We start from the raw sequence: 24,068 nt of genomic DNA, 5'->3' as shown, positions 1-24,068 counted from the left end.
ATCCACGCAGGGCATCGGGTATGCATCAAAACTGGACACCTCATTGAGTATGCGGTAGTTGTTACAAAACCGCCATTCGCCATTGGGCTTCGGTACGAGGATGATGGGACTTGACCAGCCACTTCTTGATTCCTCTATCATTCCGAGGTACAGCATTCTCTTCACCTCCTTGGAGAGTATCTTCCAGCATGCTTCGGGGATTCTATAGGATTTGAGGTTTACCCTTACATGTGGCTCTGTTAGCACATTGTGTTCAACGACCTGGCAACTCTCAGAACAGGTCCCGTTCTGCTGAAGCATTGTTACTTCTGGGCCAGAGTTAGCATTTCAGCAATCTCGACCTCCTCGAGTTTGGCTTCGGGACGGACCCCCAGGCAAGGAGCTTCCAGTGGTTCACAGTCCCGCCAAAGATTCAGTAAGTTGACATGGTATACCTGGTGTGGCTTCCTGCGACCAGGCTAGTGTAACTTGTAATTCACGTCCCCGAATTTATCCACGATGTCCTATGGCCCTTGCCACTTGGCAAAGAACTTGCTCTCCATCGTATGGATAAGTACTAGCATGCGGTCCCCGGGCTGGAATGGTCTTAGCCTCACTAATCTGTTGTACACCCTCGCTTGGGCCTCCTGTGCGTGGAGAAGGTGTTCCTTTATGATAGGCATTACATGAGCCATCCTTTCCTGCAGCTAGGTAACATGCTCAATAACACTCCGATGTGGCGTGACCTCGACTTCAGAGGTTTCTTTGGCTAAGTCAAGGAGCCCTCGTGGATGTCGGCCATATAGCAGCTCGAATGGCGGGAAGCTAGTGGAGGCCTGGGGGACTTCTCTGATAGAAAAGAGCAGAAATGGGAGCAGATACTCCCAGTCTTGACCATACTGTACTTCTCCATGACTCTCTTGAGCATGGCCTTCAAGGTCTTGTTGAAATGCTCCACCAGGCCATCGGTCTGCGGATGGTACACTGAGGTTCGAAGCTGGGGGATCTTAAGGACTCTACACAGCTCCCTCATTACTTTGTTCAGAAATGAGGTACGCTGGTCCTTCAAGACTTCCTTGGGCAAATATATGGACAAGCTCCAGGGCAATATTTTTAGCCAAAGAGTTTCCCAGTGGCACCGCTTCTGGGTACCAGGTCGCATAGTCCATGACCGCTAAGATGTACTGATGGCCGTTTGCAGATTTAACAAGGGGACCTACGAGGTCCATATAAATCCTCTCAAATGGGATCTCTATCACAGGTAACAGAACTAAGGGGCTTTGGAAGTGAGAAGTAGGAGAAGTTACCTGACAGGTGGGGCAGGATCTACAATAATTTAGGATCTCTTGGTAACACCTTAGCCAATAGAACCTCTCTCTTGTGTTTTCTCTACCCCGAGATGTCCCCCCAAAACATGCGAATGGCCCATGTCTAAAACCCTCCGCCGGTAGGTTCTTGGAACTAACTGCTGTTCCACTATCTCTCCTCCCCACAGTTTGGTCACCCGATACAATAACTCACCATTGACTGCAAAGTGTGGGAACCTGGTGTCAGCCCCAGGCTGTTGAGCAACCCCACTACATACAATCACATTATCAAATACCCTCTTTAATGGTCTCGAAGTTGAGCAGTCCCAAAGTTCTCTTCAGGTACCTCTAAACCAGGGAAGCTGGGCTCCTCTGTTACTGTGTTATCTTTCTCTCTAGCGAGGACACAGAGGGAACTTCTCCATCTTTAATTTTGATGGACACATCTTCGGAGGGGCCTGGCTTTTTACCGGGACACTCTGAACAGCACCCTTTTGCCACAAGTTCCAAAACAGAGAAAAATTCCGCCTCAGTATGATAGGATGGATTAAGATTTTTACTACCCAACCTCATGGGACTTATCATCAAAGTTTGTTCCCATGGATACTCTGGCTACAGGGTAGTCCTTGGCATCTCTCTATATATTATACCACAGGAGAACAAAGAGTCAATGCTAGTAAATAGAAATATGAAAAAACTTTATTAGAATCGATAAATCACACATGGAGGTTAAAATCCTTAAGAAAGAGCACAATTTACAAAGCAACTAGTGTACAAATGTGTTCATGCGAGGTTAGTGACAAAAGATCCAAACTAAGTGCCAGTCCGAAATACCAGGGCAGCGGAGTAAAGCATATGCTATAATGTATATGATGTCTCATGCCAACCAAGGCTGTCAGGCTAAAACAACAATACTATAACTCTTGTTGTGGTCCCAGGCATAGTACATGTCCTAGTGGACACAAACCATCATTAGTAGGGAGTAACCGCACATAGGTATACACATAACACTAAAGAAGGACCCTAGTAATTTAGCTCTGCAGCGATCATGGTAGCGTAAATAGTAACAACAGCACTGCTAATCGGATGTTAATTACCCGTCATATCGCCTGGTAGCCGTCTCGGCACTCACTCCCCGACACACTTTTCGGTAAAAATCTTCCTTCCTCAGGGGGCGTCCCCTGAGACAGGTCTGTACTGGCCTGGGGAGGGAGTGGACGAACCTGTCCATCATTACACGCTCGACCATCTGAGCCAGAGTGGAAGCTTCTGGCTGTAGCCACTTTTGGACCAGAAGCAACAAATTGAAGATTTGGGAGAAAGGAGGTTTGATGCCAGCAAACACCCAGCGGTGGACTCGCTGAGCCCTTACAGACATCGTCACTCACAGGCATGCCAGAAAATCGGCTTTTAATTTTTTATACTCCTTGTCATCCTGGAGGGCCAAGTCGTAATAAGCCTTTGTCACGGGTGTGTTAGAGGCTGCAGACAGTCACACTGCATCTAGCTGCAGAAGGTCTCAGCGGTTGGCTTTGCAGACTCCTTCCGAGTTCTTTTGAGTTTAGGACCGAGTGGCAACCTCCTCGGCTCTAATTGACACACCTGGACCAGGATGTTTATAATCCCCAGCTTGCTGCTAGGATTTGAGGTTGATATTTCTATTTCCAGTTCCCTGTTGCTGCTTGGAGATATTGCAGTTAGCTATCTTCTGGAGGATGTCTGTGTTTCTCATTGAGTCTACTCAAGCTAAGTGGTCCCCCTTGTTTGTGTATCCCATCTGTCTTTAGCAGTAGTGGGGATTGACTAGCGCACATCCTGTCATTCCCTATGCAGGGCTTATTGCCAGGGTCAGCCAGGAATAAGGTATCCGGCTCGGTGATATGTGCGGAACCTATATAGGGACTATAGGGCAGGACAGGATGATGTTAGATCTGTCTAGGGGCTTCCACGCCCCCCTTCCCTAGTATTTGGTTCCCTTTCCCTTATCCCTTCGTGTTGCATGTCGTCTCCCTTCACTGTGCACCTCCGCCCACTGCTCCAGTGGAAGTTTCTCCCGTTCAGCCACCTACTCGAAAACAGTCAAAAAGACCTCAACATCATCCCCCGGGGGTCATTTTCTGCATGGCTCGTCTTATCGTTTTCCGGATGTACGCATCATCACCTGGAGATGGAGACAAGACCGCTGGCCTTACATGAACCACCTCTGCGAGGGGCTCGATTTGCCATGTTAGCACATCCTACTGCTGTCATTGCTGCTGCAGATGGTGTTGAAGCTACTGTGCTAACAGCTCAGTCTCCTGCTGTGCCACTTGCTGCTGTTGACTGGCAAGCTGGTGTTTCTGCTATAACTGGATCAGATGTTTCACAATCTCCTGCATGCTTGTTCCTGGAATTCTGCCCGTATTCTCCATCATGTGTGAGCAGTTGACACACTCAGCTGCTTTCCCAGGTAGACACAGGAACTCTTCTGGTAGAAGATCACCTGCTGGTTTATTGTGGATAGCATAAACCTTGGCAGGGTTCAGCAAAATTAACAGAGCCTTGCTGGCATAACAGTAAAACAAACAAAAACAGAGTTCATATGAGTCCATTCCCTGCAGGGTTCACCTGCAGTTAACCCGCATAGTCCTATACTATACTATACTATATATATAGTCCCTACATAGCATGTGGGAGCTCCTGCTCTCCCAAGAGACACTCTGGTTTTACATCATTGACCTGACCGCAGTATGCGCAGTGACACGTATCTCCCTTCACATACTGTGCCGGTGTCAATGTCACTATATATACAGTACAGACCAAAAGTTTGGACACACCTTCTCATTTAAAGATTTTTCTGTATTTTCATGACTATGAAAATTGTACATTCACACTGAAGGCATCAAAACTATGAATTAACACATGTGGAATTATATACTTAACAAAAAAGTGTGAAACAACTGAAAATATGTCTTATCTTCTAGGTTCTACAAAGTAGGCACCTTTTGCTTTGATGACTGCTTTGCTCACTCTTGGCATTCTCTTGATGAGCTTCAAGAGGTAGTCACTGGGAATGGTCTTCCAACAATCTTGAAGGCGTTCCCAGAGATGCTTAGCACTTGTTGGCCCTTTTGCCTTCACTCTGCCGTCCAGCTCACCCCAAACCATCTCGATTGCGTTCAGATCTGGTGACTGTGGAGGCCAGGTCATCTGGCGTAGCTCCCCATGTCCCACAACATTAGCTGTTCCCTCAACAATGCAGTTATTGGGAAAGTGCACCTATCCATGGACATGTGGACAAGTGCTTGTGGGCAGGGATGGTACATCTCGCTGATGGCACACTGGGTTAACATAGTGGAAGCCGGGACCCAATCGGACCTTGGGATGGAACACATCCTCCTCTCCCTGAGGATTGCAGGGTTGCCCCCACAGTCTACAGCTCCTGCACCTCCTCCTGTCAACCTCCATCTCTGAAATGTGCACATCAGTCACAAGCTGGAAGCACTGCAGCACTGCCTCAGCCATGCGGCAACAGGCTGTTCTGAAGCTAATCTGCTTAGGTGACAAACCGCACAATGCTGAAAAGTTGTAGACAGCGCTAAAAGAGCAGTCAGATTTTTGGATGACACCGCTGAACCTACAGCAAGGCATAGTCGTGTGTGACAATGGCACATGTGCTTAACCTCGTCGTTCAACGTTTTCTCAAAAGCTACCCGGAGCTGCCGGATCTGCTAGTGAAAGTACGCCACCTGTCTGCTCATTGTAGAAAGTCAGCTACAGCTTCAGCCGCCCTTGCCGTGCTTCACCAGCGTTTGCAGCTTCTGGCTCACCGACTGGTGTGTGATGTCACCAAGTGTTGGAACTCTACACTGCATAAGTTGGAAAGGATTTGTGAGCAGAAGAGAGCAGTTGTTGACTACCAGCATCAACAAGGCCAATGTTATTCAGTTCAGACTCCACACATAAGACCTTAGGAGTGGACATGGATGTCAGACATATGTACCATCCTCAAAAACTTTGAGGACTGCACCAAGATGGTGAGTGGTGATGACGCCATAATTAGCGTCACCATCCCGCTTCTCTGCATTCTGAAAACCTCTCTGCTCACAATTAAAGAGGATGCATTGCAGGCGGAGCATGAGGACATGGAGCAAGGAACCATACAGGGTGATTACAATCAGCCCAGCCTCATGTCATCCCAATGTGGATTGGTAGACAATGAGGAAGAGGAGGAGATTGAAGAACAGGAGCTACTTTCATGCGCTATAGATGGTACTACAAGCACAGCTGTCATACCGTCTGTTCAGCGTGGATGGACTGAGGACAGGGAGGAGGAGGAGGAGGACAGCATGGTCAGTTGTCCCGTTGGTGAGGACACAGAAATGTTGTGCTGCGTTTCCCGTGACCCTCGCATTATTAAAATTTTTGGTAACACTCATTACTGGTTGGTGACACTTCTAGACCCACGCTACAAGGAGAACTTTCAATCTCTTCTTCCAGAGGCAGGCATGTGTAATAAAATGTTGCAGTACCAGAGGGCCCTTGTAGCGGAATTACTTAAAAAATTGCCATCGGAGAATTCTGGCAGCAGACGTCAGAGTTTGTTGTGCAACCAAGGAGTCCAAGAAAAGAGAAACTGAAGTACAATCCAGCTAAGGCAGGGGAACAATGGTAAAGTTCTGGGACAGTTTTCTCAGACCCTCCCATCGTGCCGAAACAGAGGCAAGGGGTGCTGTCACAAGAAGTGCAATGTTTGGGAAGATGCTGAGGGAGTATCTTGCTGATAATACAAATGTCCTCCGTGATTCCTCTGTGCCTTTTAATTATGGGTATCCAAGCTGGACACGTGGCATGAACTGGCTCTCTACACCTTGGAGGTCCTGGCCTGCCCTGCTGCTAGCGTTCTGTCAGAGCGGGTTTTAAGTGCCTTTAGTGGAATTATAACAGATAAGCGCGTCCGCCTATCAAATGAAAATGCTGACAGGCTGACTATTATAAAAATGAACAAGGGCTGGATTGGGCAAGACTTCTGTACACCACTGAATGAAAACAACGAAACATAACCTCAAATACATTGTCTTTTTTGTGGAGGTGTATTCTCATGCACCACTTCACAACCACACAAGGGTATACGCTTCCTGATTTGGTCTGTTTGGTGTTATCCTCCTCTTTATCCTCATGCTCATCATCCACAACCATATGAACACCAGGGTGAACGTATTCCGTGATGCAAAAGTCGCTCATTTTTTGTGCAAGAGTGTTTTTATGATGCACGTTAATAATTTTAAACAAAAAAAAAAGTATTCCCCAAGGGGAAAATGTTTGTCAGCCCATACACTTAGTGTATGGGCATTACAAGTCTAGGAGACCCGCTCCTTTACATTGGGCCTAGTTTTTAATGAGGCCTTCAGCATCGTCTCATAATTCTCCGCCACTAGATCACCAGGGTTAATGTGTTCCATGTTGCTACAGCCAGTCCAATTTTTGGCAAGGGTGTCTATGATGCCCATAAAATATTTTTTTTAAATTTACCCCCAATGGGGCAATGTTTGTCAGCCAAGCACTTAGTGTATGGGCATTACAAGTCTAGGAGACCTGCTCCTTTACATTGGGCCTAGTTATTAATGAGGCCTTCATCAACGTCTCATCATTCTCCGCCACTAGATCACCAGGGTTAATGTTTTCCATGCTGCTGCAGCCAGTCTAATATTTGGCAAGAGTGTCTATGATGCCCAGAAAATATTTTTTAAAAAGTACCTCTGATGGGGAAATTTTTGTCAGCCCATGCACTTAGTGTATGAGCATTACAAATCTAGGAGACCCGCTCCTTTAAATTGGGCCTAATTTTTAATGAGTCCTTCCTCAATGTCTCATCATTTTTCCACCACTAGATCACCAGGGTTAACGTGTTCCTTTCTGCTACAGCCAGTCAATTTTTGGGCAAGGGTGTCTATGATCCCCATAAAGCATTTTTTAAAAATGTACCCCCCATGGGGAAATGTTTGTCGGCCCATGCATTTAGTGTATGAGCATTACGAGTCGCTGCTTTGTAATGGGACAGTTTTTTATGAGGCCCTCCTCCATGTTTCTTCCAAGGGGGATTGTGTTGCATGTAAATTTGGTTCAAGGCGGCCTTTGCATTCAATGCATAAGGAAACAGTATGGCAGGACCAACTGAAGAATTTGAAGTGGGTTTTTCTGTGGCCATCCATTACCTGGGTTCAAAGACCTATTGTGGTGCATATGACTTGGTAGCAGGGCAGGCTTTGCTGTTAATATTTAAGAAAACAGTATGGCAGGACCAAATGAATAATGTGAAGTGGATTTTCCTGTGGCCATCCAGTACCTGGGTTCAAAGGATTCTTGGGATGCATATGACTTGATAGCAGGGCAGGCCTTGCATTCAATGCAACATTTTTTCAGGAAGCCCTCCTGTACCTCTCGTGAAAGGGGTATTGGGATGAGTCGTAATTCTTGGCAGCCCAGCCACTCACTGCATAGGCAATAATAGCATAGGAGACCCACTGTTTAATAATGTCCCTTTAAGAATATTAATGCCCCTCTAAAAATAGGCTTTGTGACTTTAAGAATCCATCCTTCATAAATGAAACAACATGTGTCTCCTTATGTGTCACACAGCACATGGCCAGCTAGGGTTGTTAGATGTTACAATGACATTTCCCAGTGAATGCATTTGTATTGGATGAAAGCAATGTTAAAGTTGAAAAACCCATCAAAAACTCTGCATGTGAACATATCCCAAATGGTGGAGGAACATTTTGGTCTGGGGTTAATTATTTTGCCTTATATACAAGTCATTACTCTGGAAAGGATGTTCCTTAACATATTTCCCAGCAAAATCCATTTTGGTTTCGTTTTTGTATGCTTTTTGGTGCACCTGTAAAAGTGGCGTGAAACTCTGACAACATTGCTTACAGCTGTGACCTAGGAGTCAAAAATGCTTCCAGGGGCGATCCCCATGATGTTCCTGTGTCATTTGAGCAGTGTTTCCATCATTCTCAGATGTTTTTAAACCTTAAAAGGATCCCTGGGGCATCGCGGTAAAAATACTCGGGTTTCTCATAGACTTACATTGGGCTCGTTGTTCTGGCCGAGTACCCGAGTATTCCAATTTGCTCGACCCGAGCAACGAGCACCTGAGCATTTTAGTGCTCGCCCATCACTAATAGGGATATAATCCTTTTACATATATCGTACTTTTTCTCTATTGCTGTGTTCATGATCCCCTTGTTAGATATGTAATCTACATGTTGTGTGCACCTTCTGTGCCACCACTTCCCTTGTACTGTTATAATAAAGGTATTTTTTACCTATATATTTATCTCATTGTCCTGTTATGTTGAAAGCACATTTTAACCACATATCGGTTGGTTTTTTGGTTGGGTTTTGTATAATTTTCCGAGTAGTTTTCCTTTTTGTCAATATTGACACCGGCAAAGATCTATAACCTTTTATACAGTATCTATTACATACAATATTGTGAATATTTCAGGTGTCTCCTGATCAGTTTTTTTTTTTAATTATTCCCTTCTAGGGACTGTGACTGTAAAGGATATTTTAAAAAGCTTTGATTAAAATTTATTTTATACACTGCTTCTTATTAGTTTTCCATTCCCTTTTTCTGTGCTTTACATGTTCTAATACGTTTGTTCCTCAGATGAGTTGGTGTACCAGGCAGCAAGTCCCGATGAAGAAGCTTTAGTAAATACAGCAAGAAATTTTGGCTATGTTTTTTTCTCCCGAACACAAGATAGCATCACGACAATTGAGCTTGGAGTAGAAAAAACATATAAAGTCCTTGCACTTCTTGACTTCAATAGTGATCGTAAGAGGATGTCGATATTAGGTGAGTGATGCGTTTCTTTGTCCTTTTCACTTGGGATTATTTAAAAACCACACATTTCTTTTTGCATGTTTCAAATTATAACTATATTTTTAATAGTCAGGGACCCTGAAGGAAAGATAAAGCTTTACACTAAGGGAGCAGATGATGTTATTCTTAAACGACTCCATCCACATTCTACTAATGTGGCAGTGACTGAAAAATCCTTTGAGGTATGTAGTTATTACAATCTTTACAGGAGTATAAATGTTGTATTTTCTATGTTCACAGTGCATGGATAAACTGCAGATGTTTCATCTAGATTTGCAGGAGCAAAATCTGAAAGTGAATTAATGGAGCAGCACAGTGGATGATATCTTACAAAATTTCCATGCCTAAATTTTTATCTGCAGCATGGCAATTTATGTTGAAGTTGGTTGCTGTGTTTTTGCAGACTATTCTTATGTAGCTCAATAGGGAAGTCAAATTGGCAACAAAATAAGCTGATCTGCTGCAAAATCCACAGCTCTTGGGGAAAAGGCTTTTTGCAAAGTTTAAAATAAAAATCCCCATACTTACAGCACCTCCCTTGACACTTCTGTTGTTCCCTTGCCTGGAACACTGCCAGTTTTTATTTACCCTGGCCACCATTAATGATGTCTAATCCCATATGACCGCTGAAGACTATCATAGGCTACTGAGTTCACATGGAACAAGGCATGGTCTCATGAGGCCAATGTGTACAGAATGTACTGTGGGTTTTTTTTAATCTTCCTCTATCTGCAGTGGATTTGGTAAAACATTTTTTATCTGTTCTTGCAGTTTCTTGAGGAATTGAAGAAATTCAACTCCATTTAAGCATACCCTAAATGTTATGTTGGCAGACCAAAACTGTCTGAACAAATTGCCAGTTTTTGTGCATAGTAGATAATATAGTGTCAATCTATTTAACATAGTGTGATATATACCTAGACAATGAGAATCAATCTGAAAAAAAAATTGCTTTGTAAAAAGTCTTTGAATAATATTCTGTGGAAGAAGACCAGTGTGGTGACAAACATGAAATGTTACATTTCATTTGACATTGCATTGGGTATAAAATCGTTTTACATAATCAATATCTGTCAGTCGTAACAAATGTGGAATTTTGTTAATGTAGATGTTTGCTCAGGAGACCCTAAGAACTTTATGTTTGGCTTATAAAGAGGTGGACCAATCAGTATATAAAGAATGGAGTAACAAATTCCACCAGGCAAGTGTTTCCCTGCAGAATCGACTACAGTGTCTGGAAATGGTTTACGATGAAATGGAAAATGACTTACAGGTAATATAAAAAGCTTTTCATCCTGACATACCTTAATAACTCAAGGCAAAACACTGTATATTACAATGCTCAGCTTAAATACCCTCTTTAAAAAGTAAGATTTTATTCAACATCTCACTGAACACAAGAACATTTCCAACATTTTGACAATACTGAGTTTCATAGAACATTTTTTTAACCCACAACTAGTGATGAGCGAGTGTGCTCGTTACTCAGGTTTTCTAAGCATGCTCGGGTGTTCTCCGAGTATTTATGGCGTGCTCAGAGATTATGTTTCAATCGCTGCTGAGTCACCCCGCAGGCCAGGGGGTACTCGGTACCAGGCCCTGCTGTTTCATAGGGGGATGTCACGGTGACTGCGACCCGGTCCGTGGCCCTGGGCGCCCATGTAAAAGGGAAAGGTCTTTAAAGGGATAAAGTTTATGTTTGTGACGCCACCTGTGGTATTCGGTCAGGGTGACCGACGCTGCTTTAAGGGGTCCCACAGGTGCAGTACGTCCCCAGGGCTTCCCGGTGTGTAGATGGTGAATGATGAATGGCGCAGTGAAGAACGAGAACACAGGATTGCAGTCTCTTTACCTTTACTGAAGTCTTCAGCATCCACAGTCCAGGGTACCAGATCACAGGGCAGGCAGAGTCCGGCCGGTTTGGAGGCAAGTCCAGAGTTCCCTTGTCCAGGTGGAAATCAGTAGACTTCCCTTGCACTGAAGTGGTGTAGTCCCTTACTGCCTATGGCTTCACATAAGGGTCTCACAGATGTGGTGTTTCGCTCTCTCTGTCCCCTATATAGGATAGGACAAAACCCGTATGACTGGTGACTTGAGCCGGTTTATAGGGTCTCAAAGATAACCCAGCTCTGTAAGTGCCACCGTGCCTCCTGGGTGTAGGTGCGGACAGGTAACCTGCAATTAGGTGTCCTGCTGGTCTTTGAAATAAGGTGTAGAGGTTCTTACTCCCTCGGTGTTCCGGCTACTGGGATTTTGCGTCTCAGAAGGAGGCAGCCTGAGTGGGGCTGGTCCCCTTTTGGTATTCTCTCCTTTGCTTCAACTTCCTTCATGCTCGCTGCAATACAATTCTGCCTTTCAGTGTCTCTTTCTGGGGGCTGCAGCTCTGAGGGCATGCACAGCTCCGTTGACCGTCTGTCCTCCTCAGACCCCTGTCTGGAACTAACTGAGCTGAGCTCAGCCAGCAACTAACTAACTTTCCCTACAGACTACCAGTTATATCTATATATGGGGAGTGACCTAATAAATAGGAGCAGGAGCTCCCCCTGGTGGCCTGGAGTGTGAATGTGTGTTGCATGTTTGTGATACCTGGATGCAGTTATCCTTCCTTGCCTCCAAACGTAGCATCACTCTCCCCGAGAGGAAAGCAATACCACTGTGACGACCAGGACCCTGGGGCGCCGCACCATAGCGGCATGAGTTGCGGCTGCTAGACAGCCTGAATACATGTGGGGATTCCCTAACAAACAGGAAACCCCCACATGTATTCAGGCTGTCTAGCAGCTGCAAATCATGCAGCTGCAGCGACTAAAACATAACTTCCGAGAACGCCCATGCAATGAACAAGTTGGTGACATATTGCAAAATCTATTTTTACATGTTCGAATTCATGATCTCATCAATGAGATGTAACTCCACGACACCAACAGAACTCATGCAGCCCCACAAAAAGACACTGCCATCTCCATGTTTCACTGTAGGCACATTTTTCTTTGAACTCCTCATCTTTGTGACGCCATAGAGTTTTTAAATCATCAGTTCCACAAACTTATCTTGATCTTATTACTACAGAGTATAGAGTCCCAGTAGTCTGCTTATTTTTAATCAATTTTTCTGGTAAATTGTAGGTGGAATTTTTATGTATGGGCTTTAGGAGAGGCTTCCTTTGTGGTGATGTCCATGCATGCCATTCGTCTGCTGTCTATGCTGTATTGTGTCACAGGCAACACTGACACCTTTATTTGGCTGCGCCTATTTCTTAACTAACTGAAGTGAACTTGTATGTGGATTTTTTTCAACCCCTCTCATCTGACTGGAAGCTGAATGCTGCCGGGAGGAATAAAGTTTATTTCCTCCCGGTAGTGGGGCTCTCAGTGCCAGCACTAGACAGGTTCTGAAAGCTATGAACCTGAAGATTAACCTGCAGATTAAGAGTATTATTTTATATGACAGGTTCCCTTTAAGCAGAATTTGCCCTCTAAGCACCAAATGGCATGGAAATAATTCCAGTTCACCATAGTAGATATCCTTAGGTGTCCGGAGCATGGGAAACGCTGTGTCAAGGCGTGGAGCAATCAAAACATGAGAAATCCAGCTCAACGAACTTGTGAACAAACTTCTTTATTCACCAAAAGTGCTCAGATATCTTGTAACTGTCAACGCTGATGTTGTGTTACCCTCTGCTGAGCACTTTTTGGTGAATATAGAAGAAGTTTGTTCACAAGTTCGTTGAGCTGGATTTCTCATGTTTTGACCAAATGGCATGCCCATATTTCTCATCTGGGCAGTGCAGAGAAACAGTAGTGTATGACCACATATATGATAATGTCATACTCAGAAAAAATTGTATAAAAAAAGTGCAGTGTGCGTTGTCTCTTATTATTATACTATTATGCAGTATATACTAAATATAACTAAGGCAGAATATTTTTTTAACTTTAAGTCTATTGGTATAAAAATTTATGAAACACATGTGGGGTCAAATGTGCTCACTACACCCTTCGATAAACTCTTTGAGGGGTTTAATTTCATAATAGGGTTACATTTGGGGATCTATGCTGTTCTAGTAAATTAATGGCTCTGAAATTCGAAAACTTCCATAGTCCAATTTCAAAGTTTTCAATTGTGCCATTTTCCGATACCCGTAGAGTCTCCATTTTTCGTGATCTCTGCTTGGGTGAGGGATTATTTTTTGCAAGCCAAGCTGACATTTTTAATGATACCATTTTCTTGCAGATATGATCTTTTGATCGCCCATTATTGCATTAATGTAATGTCGCGGTAACCAAAAAAGTAATTCTGGCGTTACTTTTTTTCTCACTACGCCTTTTAGCGATCAGATTAATACTTTTTTTATTGATAGATTGGGCGAAGCTGACCACGGTGATACCAAATATGTGTATGTTTGATATTTTTATTGTTTTTTTTTAATGGGCTGAAATGGTGGTGATTTGAACTTTTATATATTTTTTTATATTTTTAAAAACATATTTTTTTAACTTTTGGCATGCTTCAATAGTCCCCAATCCGCTCTGCTACATACAGGTGATGATCAGATCGCCTTTATATAGCCGAATTACTCACTTGCTATGAATGCCGACCACTGGGCGGCGCTCATAGCAGTCCGGCAGTGAAAATCATAGAGGTCTACAGGAGACCTCTGGTTTTCATGCCAACCCATTGGTGACCCGCGATCACGTGACAGGAGTCACTGATGGGCAGATTTTGGGTGTGATTGCCGGAAGCACATGTTAAATGCCACTGTCAGAGTTTGACAGCGGCATTTAGCGGGTTAATAGCCGCGGGTGGATCATGATTCCACCCGCAGCTGTTCTAGGCACATGTCAGCTGTACAGCAGAAAGAAGCAAGGAGACAAAGGAATTCAGTCTTTACCTTTACTGATGATGGATGAAGGTTGAATCCAGGGGTACTGGTCACTAAGTACAGGCTCCGGCCGGACTGGAAATAGCTGGAGTCCACTCCACCAAGTGGGTATAAAAAGCCTTCCTTTCTGTGCCCGATTGTTTCGAGATTCAGCAGCTTATGAGCTGATCTGTACTCCCTGCTTCTGTCCTGCGGCAGCTACAGCCAGCATACATTGCGAACTCTGCAAGCTGTTCTCTCAGTCCCAGCTCTGAACTTTCTGTAATGTGTTGCTTCTGGTGCTGCAGGGTTGGCCAGGGAACCTGCAGTCCCCCAGTCTTTAGATTCTGCTCCCAGGATTTGCAATCACTTGTAGCTTAGGGCTCTGGTGCCCTGTTCTCCTCTTATCCTAGGGTGAGCTTTCCATAGCTCCAACCCATGGAAACTCCATGTGCTCCTTCTTCCCTACCTCCCTCTACACTCTGCACTCTCTTGCTCCTCCCCCCAGCTAGAAGAGGCCCTACAAACTAGGGGCTTGTGATCCCCCTTCTGGTCAGGGATCAGATTTGTGTGTGGATGTGTGGTTTACTTAGTTTAGGGAGCCCCATTTACTTCCAGACATGATACCACCACTGGTTAGTGAGGCGATACCATTGTGGCAGCCGGACCACAGGGGCGCCACAGCAGCATCTCCAAGGTATACAAGGAGAGATCGGGTCAAGTGTGCAACTTGGACAACCAATAGTTAAATAGCACTGAAGAATTAGGAAGGATGCTGGTATGGTCACTTAAGTAAACCTTCACCATCTTGGTTAACTTCTCCCTCCTCATCATAGTTACACCCACAGATAGCCCTTGCTGATAGGATTGTGTCATGAAAATGGCCCAGTTGGTGGACATTCCCCCCTGAGTTGCACCTGGTGTGTGTGGCCCTCCCCTGTAATCCTCTTGGACGAAAAGAGCCGGTACCGCTGCCACCAGCGTTGTCTGAGGGTAATCTTTTGAGCAAGTCTTCCACTACAGCCCTCCGGCATGCATGCACTTAAAATGCCACATCTGCCTCTGACATTAGAGAAGCAAGTTTCTCCTTGCACCATGGGTCAAGAAAGGTGCACAGCCAATATTTAATGGTCGATAAAATGTGTTTCACTCCAGGGTCTTGGGAAAGGCATCTGGACATGAACTCTGTGGCAGACTACAAAGAGTCAAATGTTCAGTGTCCTCACCAGGAACAACACTAACCATCATCTCCTCCTCACGAGGCATAGCCTCCTCCTCCTCTTCAGGCCATCCATGCTGGACAGGCATGAAGCTGGGATTGGGAGTCCCCTCTGTATGGCAGAGCAAATAATCCTGTTCCTCCTTCTCCTTCTTTTCCTCATCATCACCCAATGTGGCATGAGAATACTGTGTGTGAGGCTGGGCTGTGTGGTATCAGCCACTGCACAATCTTGCTCCATAGCTACCTGCTCGGCAGTCAAAGCTTCCTCTTTCAGATTCTGAAGTGAACAATATAATAGACAGAACAGTGGGATGGTTATACTCATAATAGCGTCATCAGCGCTCACCACCTTGGTGCAGTACTCAAAGTTTTGAAGAACCTCACATAGGTCAGCGATCCACACCCACTCAGCAGTTGTTGTGTGGGGGCTGAGTGTTACTCTGATGGGCATTGACAAGTTAGAATTCGGAGACTGACCTCTGCTGCTCACTAAGCCTAGCCACCATATGGAAGGTCGAATTTCAGCATGTGGGCAGGTAACAAATCAGTCGGTGACAAAGCAAATTAAAGTGCTGCCGCAGCAGAGCTAGACCAGCGAAAGCCTGAGATGACTTTCGGAAATGTGCGCTGACACAGCGTACCTTGGTAAGTAGGTCAGGCAAGTCAGGGTATGCTTTTAAAAACAGCTGTACAACCAAGTTCAGCACGTGGGCCATGCAGGGAACGTGCACCAGCTTGCCGAGCTTTAAAGCCGCCACCAAGTTACGCCCATTATCGCACACAACCAGACCAGGTTGGAGGTTCAGTGGGGAAAGCCACTGATCAGTCTGTTCTTTTATCCCTTTCAACAGCTCTGCTGCTTTTTGAGCTTTATCACCTAAACAGATGAGCTTCAGCAGAGTGTGCTGCTGCTTTGCCAATGCAGTGCTGCAAATTTCCCACTGGGAAGTGAAGAGAAGGCTATTTCCACAGAGGATGAGGAGGAAGAGGAGAGACAGGAAGTGGAATACAAGGAGACTGAAATCCTGATGGAAGTTTGGGCTGCTATTCTTGGTGTGGGTAAGATGTGTGATGTCCCAGCCTCTGATTCTATCCCAGACTATACCAGGTTAACCCAGTGTGCAATCAGAGAAATGCATCGTTCCTGTCCGCAAGAACTTGACCACATGTCTGTGGTTAGGTGGACCTTCCCTGTGACTGCATTGGCCAGAGCACGGTTGATATTGTGTAACACGTGCTTATGTAATGCAGGGACAGCACATCGGGAAAAATAGTGTTGGCTGGGAATCGAGTACCGTGTGGCTGCCACAACAAATAGGTGGCGGAAAGACTCAGTTCCCACAAATCGAAACGGCAACATTTCCAGGGCAAGCAATTGGGCAATGTGGGTGTCTAGCATTTGGACCTGTGGGTGGATTATTCTGCTTTCTAGTAAATGTCTGAGGCAGGGACAACTGAACGCTGTGCTGGGGCAATGAAGTGGATGTGGTTGCTGACTTTTGTGTGTGTGCAACCGCTGGTTATGGGCAGGAGTCATCAACACCTGCTTCATGGTCAGCAGATTGGGATGGCCATAACAAAGGGGAAGGGGCAGTGGTTTCACCCTCAGACACAGATTTGGTACCCAAGCGTTCTGCCCACCTACTAGGGTGCTGGGCTGCCATGTGCTTTTGCATGCTGGTGGTGCTCAGGTTGGCAGTGTTCTTGCCTCTTCTTAGCTTGGGTTGGCAGATGCTGCAAATTACAATTGTTTTACCTGAAGGACTTTCAGAAAAAACTGCCATACAGGGGAACAAAACACCCTTGGCCTGTTATCTAGCCGAGCATGGGGGCTCTGTGGAACAATTGACCGAGTTCTACCTCTGGTCAAACCACTACCTCTTCTAGCCTATTTTCTTGCAACGGATCCATCCCTCTCTGCACTGCCTTGCTTGGTAGGTGTGCCACTGTGCCAGGTTCGCACAGTGACCTCATCGACTACGTCAGCTTCCAATTCCTCAATCTGATCTTCCTTCTGAGCTGTGATTTGAGGCTGACCTAATGACAACTGTGCCAAATGATTATCCTCCACCTCTTCAGACATCAATTGACCTTCCCCAAAGTGGCTTTCTCCTGGCCGTGGGTGCTCAAATGTTGGGGCATTACTACACTCCACCTCCTCATGAACCTCTTTAATGGTGCGTATTGAAAGGCCTGACAAATTACAAGGGAACGTAAACAGTTGCTCAGAGTGGCCAGCGTTGGGGTAATATGTCTCTTGGAACTCTTGATAGTGGGAGGAAGAAGGACCAGGTTGAGGATTCAGAGACCCATTCTCTTGGCTACTGAGACTGGACCATGTCGAAGACTTCATGGTGCTGCTTGTCAACACACTGGAGCCTTTGTCTACCATCCAACCCACATCCTCTCACTTGTCTGCATTCGTCAGTGGTATAGCACGCTGACCACCTTCATCACCTTCGGATCCCTCACGTAGCCTGGGCGGTCACCACATCCACGTCCCTTAACGTCCCCTTTTGTAAGAGGGTGGTGCTGTTATGGACAGTAAGGAACACGCTGTCACTTTAAGAGGCTGCACCCCCTTGTCTGGCGTGATGGAATGTTCTGCTTCTCCCCTGCAAAAATCGTTGTAATGAACTAGTCTGTGCAGAGTGCAGGTGTGGAGCTGGAGCAGCGTGTGTGAGCTGAGGCTGCTGCAGAGAGGACTTTTTGTGCTGATAGCTGAAAGAGAGAAGAACTGAGTCCTGATATAGCTGCAAGAGAGCCACGAAGATACAGAGAAAGGGATTTACAGTTTCCAGGAGCATCCCTAGGATCCAGAAGCAAGGAGAAGACCACGCTTCACAGAGCTGACAGAAAGCCATGCGCACCACCATATTAGACTGCTGGGGGCCCCACTGGGACTGGAGCTGACTCTCCAACATCACCGTGAGTTTGTTCTTGTTTGGTGCACCTGTTAGGGCCTAGTGTAGGCTTCAATAGTCAGTACACAGGAGCCGTGTGACCTGCTTAGTAAAGGCCAGGGAGGTTATACGTAGAGTAGCATTATCACTCATTTATTGTTTGCATTTGCTTGTTAGACATATTTTAAGTCTGTAATAGCTGGAGCACCGTGCTATTTTACGGAAAAGATAAAGTTTATTACTCTTGTAAATTGTCTTTTGCCATTGTATACCACTGTTTGCATCTTCCTCATTCACTTCATTCCTTGCCTCCCAATAAATCTACCCTTTGTTGTTTACACCTGATCTTGTGTACAGTAGTCTTCCTGCACCGTGGTGGTCCCCTGGCCATCGCTTCAAGTGGCGCTGTGAGGAGGGTACTGTCACCAAGATGGAGGCAGCAGACAGCAATGGCAGGAATGCTAATGTTAATGGAGATGCTGTGGGCATTGGTGGAACCCCTGCAAGGACACTCCCTATGGGCACCATATTTAGTGTGCTACCAAAGTTTGATGGCAAGAATATGCCACTGTCCGACTGGGTGTCCCAGCTGCAAAGCACCCTGAAGATTTATAACATCAGCCCAGACCTTGAAGTGGACATTGCGTTAACTGCCCTAGAGGGAGAAGCCCATAGAAACGTCTGCATACAACCAGAACTCACCTGCAGTACCCTGAAGGAGCTAGTGAAGTTCCTGGAAGAGATCTACGGTGAGACTGCTAGCGCCGGACACCTTCGTGCCAAATTTTTCTCTAGGCTGCAACGGGAAGAAGAAGGAATTTCTCAGTATGCAACAGCACTGCAAGAAGTGTTAGCAGAGGTGCAGAGAAAGGAGGTGGATGGATTTGGCGGCATGGGCTCTAAAGACCGGATACTCCGGGAGCAATTAATTCTGGGACTGCACAGCACATCCTTGAGGCGAGCACTGTCAGAACGGGTCCAGGCAGATCCGGCTCTTACATTTCGTCAAATCCTGGCGGAAACAGTGGCCCAAAGTAAAGAAGAGAGCTATGCGTCTGGGGTGATGCGTGTCCAGGGCGCCATGTCGTGAATTCTGTTTTTGGGCTCCCTCTGGTGGCTACTGGTGGTACTGGTTGACTTTGGTCTTGTGTTTCCAGTGCACCTGTTTTCATCAGGAAATTGGGAGTTTCCTATTTAGTCTGGCTTCTCAGTCACTCTAGTGCCGGCAATCAATGTTACCAGAGCATCTCTGTTGCTTGCTACCTGCTCCAAGTCTGCAATTCAGCTAAGTTGAATCTTTGGCCTTTTTTGTGTTTGTTTTGTCCAGCATGCATTTATATTTCTTGTGCTGCTGGAAGCTCTAGTGATCTGAAATTACTACTCCGGTGTCATGAGTTGATAACGGAGTTAAGGTAGTTTCAGGATGGCTGCTTAGGGTTTTGAGGTAACCGCGAAGTCCTCTTTTGTATTTTCATCTATCTAGTCAGAGGGCTCACTTTGCTGAAACTATATTCATACTGCGTTTGTGTTTTCCTCTTGCCTAACCGTTATTACATGTGGGGGGCTACTATAACTTTTGGGGTTTCCCTGGAGGCAAGCCAGGTCTGTGTATTCCTCTTCTAGGGGTAGTTAGCTCTCCGGCTGGCGCGAGGTGTCTAGAGATCAACGTAGGCACACCCCCTGGCTACTTCTATTTGCGTGTTAGGTTCAGCATCGCGGTTACTTGAGATACCATCTTCCTAGAGCTAGTCCGTTTTTGCCCATGTCCCTGCCATTGGGAATCATGACAGTATTGCCGGCCATAATGTATTAAAGGTATTGGCTAAAGAAGGAGAGAAAAAAGAAGTTTCTGACACTTTTTTTTTTTTTTTTACTCAGAGGTTCTGTCTAGCCATAATTGCAATCTGCTGTTTTTTTTTTCCTCTCCTCTTAACCCCTGAATGGCTCAGACCTCTGCTGTTGAGAAATGGATATCCAGGGTTTAGCTTCAAATCTTAATACTCTTGCCTCTAAGGTTCAAAATATCCAAGACTATGTTATACATGCTCCTATGTCTGAACCCAAGATCCCTATACCTGAGTTCTTTTCTGGAGATAGATCTCGCTTTTTGAATTTTAAGCACAATTGTAAATTGTATCTTTCTCTGAGATCTCGCTCCGCTGGAGACCCCGCTCAGCAGGTTAAAATTGTTATTTCCTTGTTGCGGGGTGACCCCCAGAATTGGGCATTTGCATTGGCACCAGGGGATCCTGCGCTGCTTAATGTGGATGCGTTTTTTCTGGCACTAGGGTTGCTCTATGAGGAACCTAATTTGGAGATTCAGGCTGAAAAGGCCTTGATAGCCCTCTCTCAAGGGCATGATGAAGCTGAAATATATTGTCAAAAATTTCGAAAATGGTCTGTGCTTACTCAGTGGAATGAGTGCGCCCTGGCGGCGAATTTCAGAGAAGGTCTCTCTGATGCCGTTAAAGATGTCATGGTGGGGTTTCCTACGCCCACAGGTCTGAATGAATCCATGACTATGGCTATTCAGATTGATCGGCGTTTACGGGAGCGCAAACCTGTGCACCATTTGGCGGTGTCTTCTGAGCAGGCACCAGAGATTATGCAATGTGATAGAATTCTGTCCAGAAGTGAACGGCAGAATTATAGGCGTAAAAATGGGTTGTGCTTCTACTGTGGTGATTCTGCTCATGTTATATCAGCATGCTCTAAACGCACAAAAAAGGTTGATAAGTCTTTTGCAATTGGCACCTTACAGTCTAAGTTTATTTTGTCTGTAACTTTGATCTGTTCATTATCAACTATTTCTGTGGATGCCTATGTGGATTCTGGCGCTTCCTTGAGTCTTATGGATTGGTCCTTTGCCAGACGCTGTGGGTTTAGCCTAGAGCCTTTGGAAGTTCCTATCCCTCTGAAGGGTATCGACTCCACACCTTTGGCTAGGAATAAACCACAATTCTGGACACAAGTGACTATGTGTATGACTCCTGACCATCGGGAGGTGATTCGCTTCCTTGTGTTGCATAACTTGCATGATGTCTTAGTGCTTGGATTGCCATGGTTGCAAACTCATAATCCAGTCCTTGACTGGAAAACAATGTCTGTGTTAAGTTGGGGATGTCAGGGGGCTCATGGGGAAGTACCTTTGGTTTCCATTGCTTCATCTACTCCCTCTGAAATTCCGGCATTTTTGTCTGATTATTGTGATGTTTTTGAGGAGCCTAAACTTAGTTCTCTCCCCCCTCACCGGGATTGCGATTGTGCTATAGACTTGATTCCGGGCAGCAAGTTTCCCAAGGGTCGTTTGTTCAATCTGTCTGTGCCTGAGCATGCTGCTATGCGAGAGTATATTAAGGAGTCCTTGGAAAAGGGACATATCCGTCCATCCTCATCCCCTTTAGGAGCAGGTTTTTTTTTCGTGGGTAAAAAAGATGGCTCCCTGAGGCCCTGTATTGATTATCGCCTGTTGAATAAGATTACAGTCAAATACCAGTATCCTTTGCCACTATTGACTGATTTATTTGCTCGTATTAAAGGGGCAAAGTGGTTCTCTAAGGTTGATCTTCGGGGTGCGTATAATTTGGTGCGGATTAAGCAGGGAGATGAGTGGAAAACTGCATTTAATACGCCCGAGGGCCATTTTGAGTATTTGGTAATGCCTTTTGGTCTTTCTAATGCTCCTTCAGTCTTTCAGTCCTTTATGCACGATATTTTCCGTAAATACCTGGATAAATTTATGATTGTGTATTTGGATGATATTTTGATTTTTTCGGATGACTGGGAGTCGCATGTTCAACAGGTTAGGAAAGTTTTTCAGGTTTTGCGGTCCAATTCTCTGTTTGTAAACGGCTCAAAGTGTATCTTTGGGGTTCAGAAGATCTCCTTTTTGGGGTATATTTTTCCCCCTTCTTCTGTTGAGATGGATCCTGTCAAGGTTCGGGCTATTTGTGATTGGACGCAGCCTACTTCCCTGAAGAGTCTTCAGAAGTTCTTGGGCTTTGCTAATTTCTATCGTCGATTTATAACTGGGTTTTCAAGTGTTGCTAAACCTCTGACTGATTTGACTAAGAAGGGTGCTGATGTTGCCAATTGGTCCTCTGCGGCTGTGGACGCCTTTCGGGAACTTAAGCGCTGCTTTTCTTCTGCCCCTGTGTTGCGCCAGCCTGATGTTTCACTCCCTTTTCAGGTTGAGGTTGATGCTTCCGAGATTGGAGCGGGGGCGGTTTTGTCGCAGAAAAGTCCCGATTGCTCAGTGATGAGACCATGTGCATTCTTCTCTCGAAAGTTTTCGCCCGCCGAGCGAAATTATGATGTCGGTAATCGGGAGCTCTTGGCTATGAAGTGGGCATTTGAGGAGTGGCGTCATTGGCTTGAGGGTGCTAGACATCAGGTGGTGGTCTTGACTGATCACAAGAATCTGATTTACCTTGAGTCCGCCAGGCGTCTGAATCCTAGACAGGCGCGCTGGTCATTGTTTTTCTCTCGGTTTAATTTTGTGGTTTCATACTTGCCAGGCTCGAAAAATGTGAAGGCAGATGCTCTTTCTAGGAGTTTTGAGCCTGACTCCTCTGGTGATTCTGAGCCTACGGGTATCCTTAAGGATGGAGTGATTTTGTCTGCTGTCTCCCCAGACTTGCGACGTGCTTTGCAGGAGTTTCAGACTGATAAGCCTGATCGTTGTCCGTCTGGGAGATTGTTTGTTCCAGATGAGTGGACCAGTAGAGTCATCTCAGAGGTTCATTCTTCTGTGTTGGCGGGCCACCCTGGAATTTTTGGTACCAGAGATTTGGTGGCCAGGTCTTTCTGGTGGCCTTGCCTGTCTCGGGATGTGCGTACCTTTGTACAGTCTTGTGATGTTTGTGCTCGGGCCAAGCCTTGCTGTTCTCGGGCTAGTGGATTGTTGTTGTCCTTGCCTATTCCGAAGAGGCCGTGGACGCACATCTCTATGGACTTTATCTCGGATCTCCCGGTTTCTCAGAAAATGTCTGTCATTTGGGTGGTGTGTGACCGTTTTTCTAAGATGGTTCATTTGGTACCCTTGCCCAAATTGCCTTCTTCATCGGAGTTGGTTCCTTTATTTTTTCAGAATGTGGTTCGCTTACATGGTATCCCGGAAAACATCGTGTCTGACAGAGGATCTCAATTTGTGTCTAGGTTCTGGCAAGCGTTCTGTGCCAGGATGGGCATTGATTTGTCTTTTTCATCTGCGTTCCATCCTCAGACTAATGGCCAGACGGAGCGAACTAATCAGACCTTGGAGACGTATTTGAGGTGTTTTGTGTCTGCTGATCAGGATGATTGGGTCGCCTTTTTGCCGTTGGCAGAGTTTGCCCTCAATAATCGGGCCAGTTCTGCTACTCTGGTTTCTCCTTTCTTTTGCAATTCAGGGTTTCACCCTCGTTTTTCGTCTGGTCAGGTGGAGTCTTCGGATTGTCCTGGAGTGGATTCTGTGGTGGATAGACTGCACCGGATTTGGAGTCATGTGGTGGACAATTTGAAGTTGTCTCAGGAGAAGACTCAGCAGTTTGCTAATCGTCATCGTCGTGTGGGTCATCATCTCCGTGTTGGAGACTTGGTGTGGTTGTCTTCTCGCTTTGTCCCTATGAAGGTCTCTTCTCCTAAGTTCAAACCTCGGTTCATAGGTCCTTATAAGATTTTGGAGATTCTTAATCCTGTATCTTTTCGTTTGGACCTTCCAGCATCTTTCACCATTCATAATGTCTTCCATAGGTCGTTGTTGCGGAGGTACGAGGTACCAGTTGTTCCTTCTGTTGAGCCTCCTGCTCCTGTGCTGGTGGAGGGTGAATTGGAGTATGTTGTGGAGAAGATTTTGGACTCTCGTATTTCCAGACGGAGACTTCAATATCTGGTTAAATGGAAGGGATACGGTCAGGAGGATAATTCTTGGGTGACTGCCTCT

The 24,068-nt window shown here is 45.6% G+C and overlaps 1 protein-coding gene across 1 annotated transcript in view; it reads left to right on the top strand.

Annotated features, from left to right (window-relative positions):
• The window catches only part of ATP8B3 (ATPase phospholipid transporting 8B3), a 575,725-nt gene that overhangs the window by 289,383 nt on the left and 262,274 nt on the right, over positions 1–24,068 (top strand). The window contains exons 15-17 of the mRNA XM_077281130.1: positions 8,944–9,132; positions 9,229–9,341; positions 10,268–10,432. Of these exons, the coding sequence (XP_077137245.1) occupies positions 8,944–9,132; positions 9,229–9,341; positions 10,268–10,432 (467 nt within the window). The remainder of the gene's footprint in view (positions 1–8,943; positions 9,133–9,228; positions 9,342–10,267; positions 10,433–24,068) is intronic.

This window comes from Ranitomeya variabilis, chromosome 1, assembly GCF_051348905.1.
Source record: "Ranitomeya variabilis isolate aRanVar5 chromosome 1, aRanVar5.hap1, whole genome shotgun sequence".
Classification (NCBI taxonomy): Eukaryota; Metazoa; Chordata; class Amphibia; order Anura; family Dendrobatidae; genus Ranitomeya; species Ranitomeya variabilis.
Note: the sequence above shows the minus strand (reverse complement) of the source record. Positions and strands in the feature narration are given on the sequence as shown.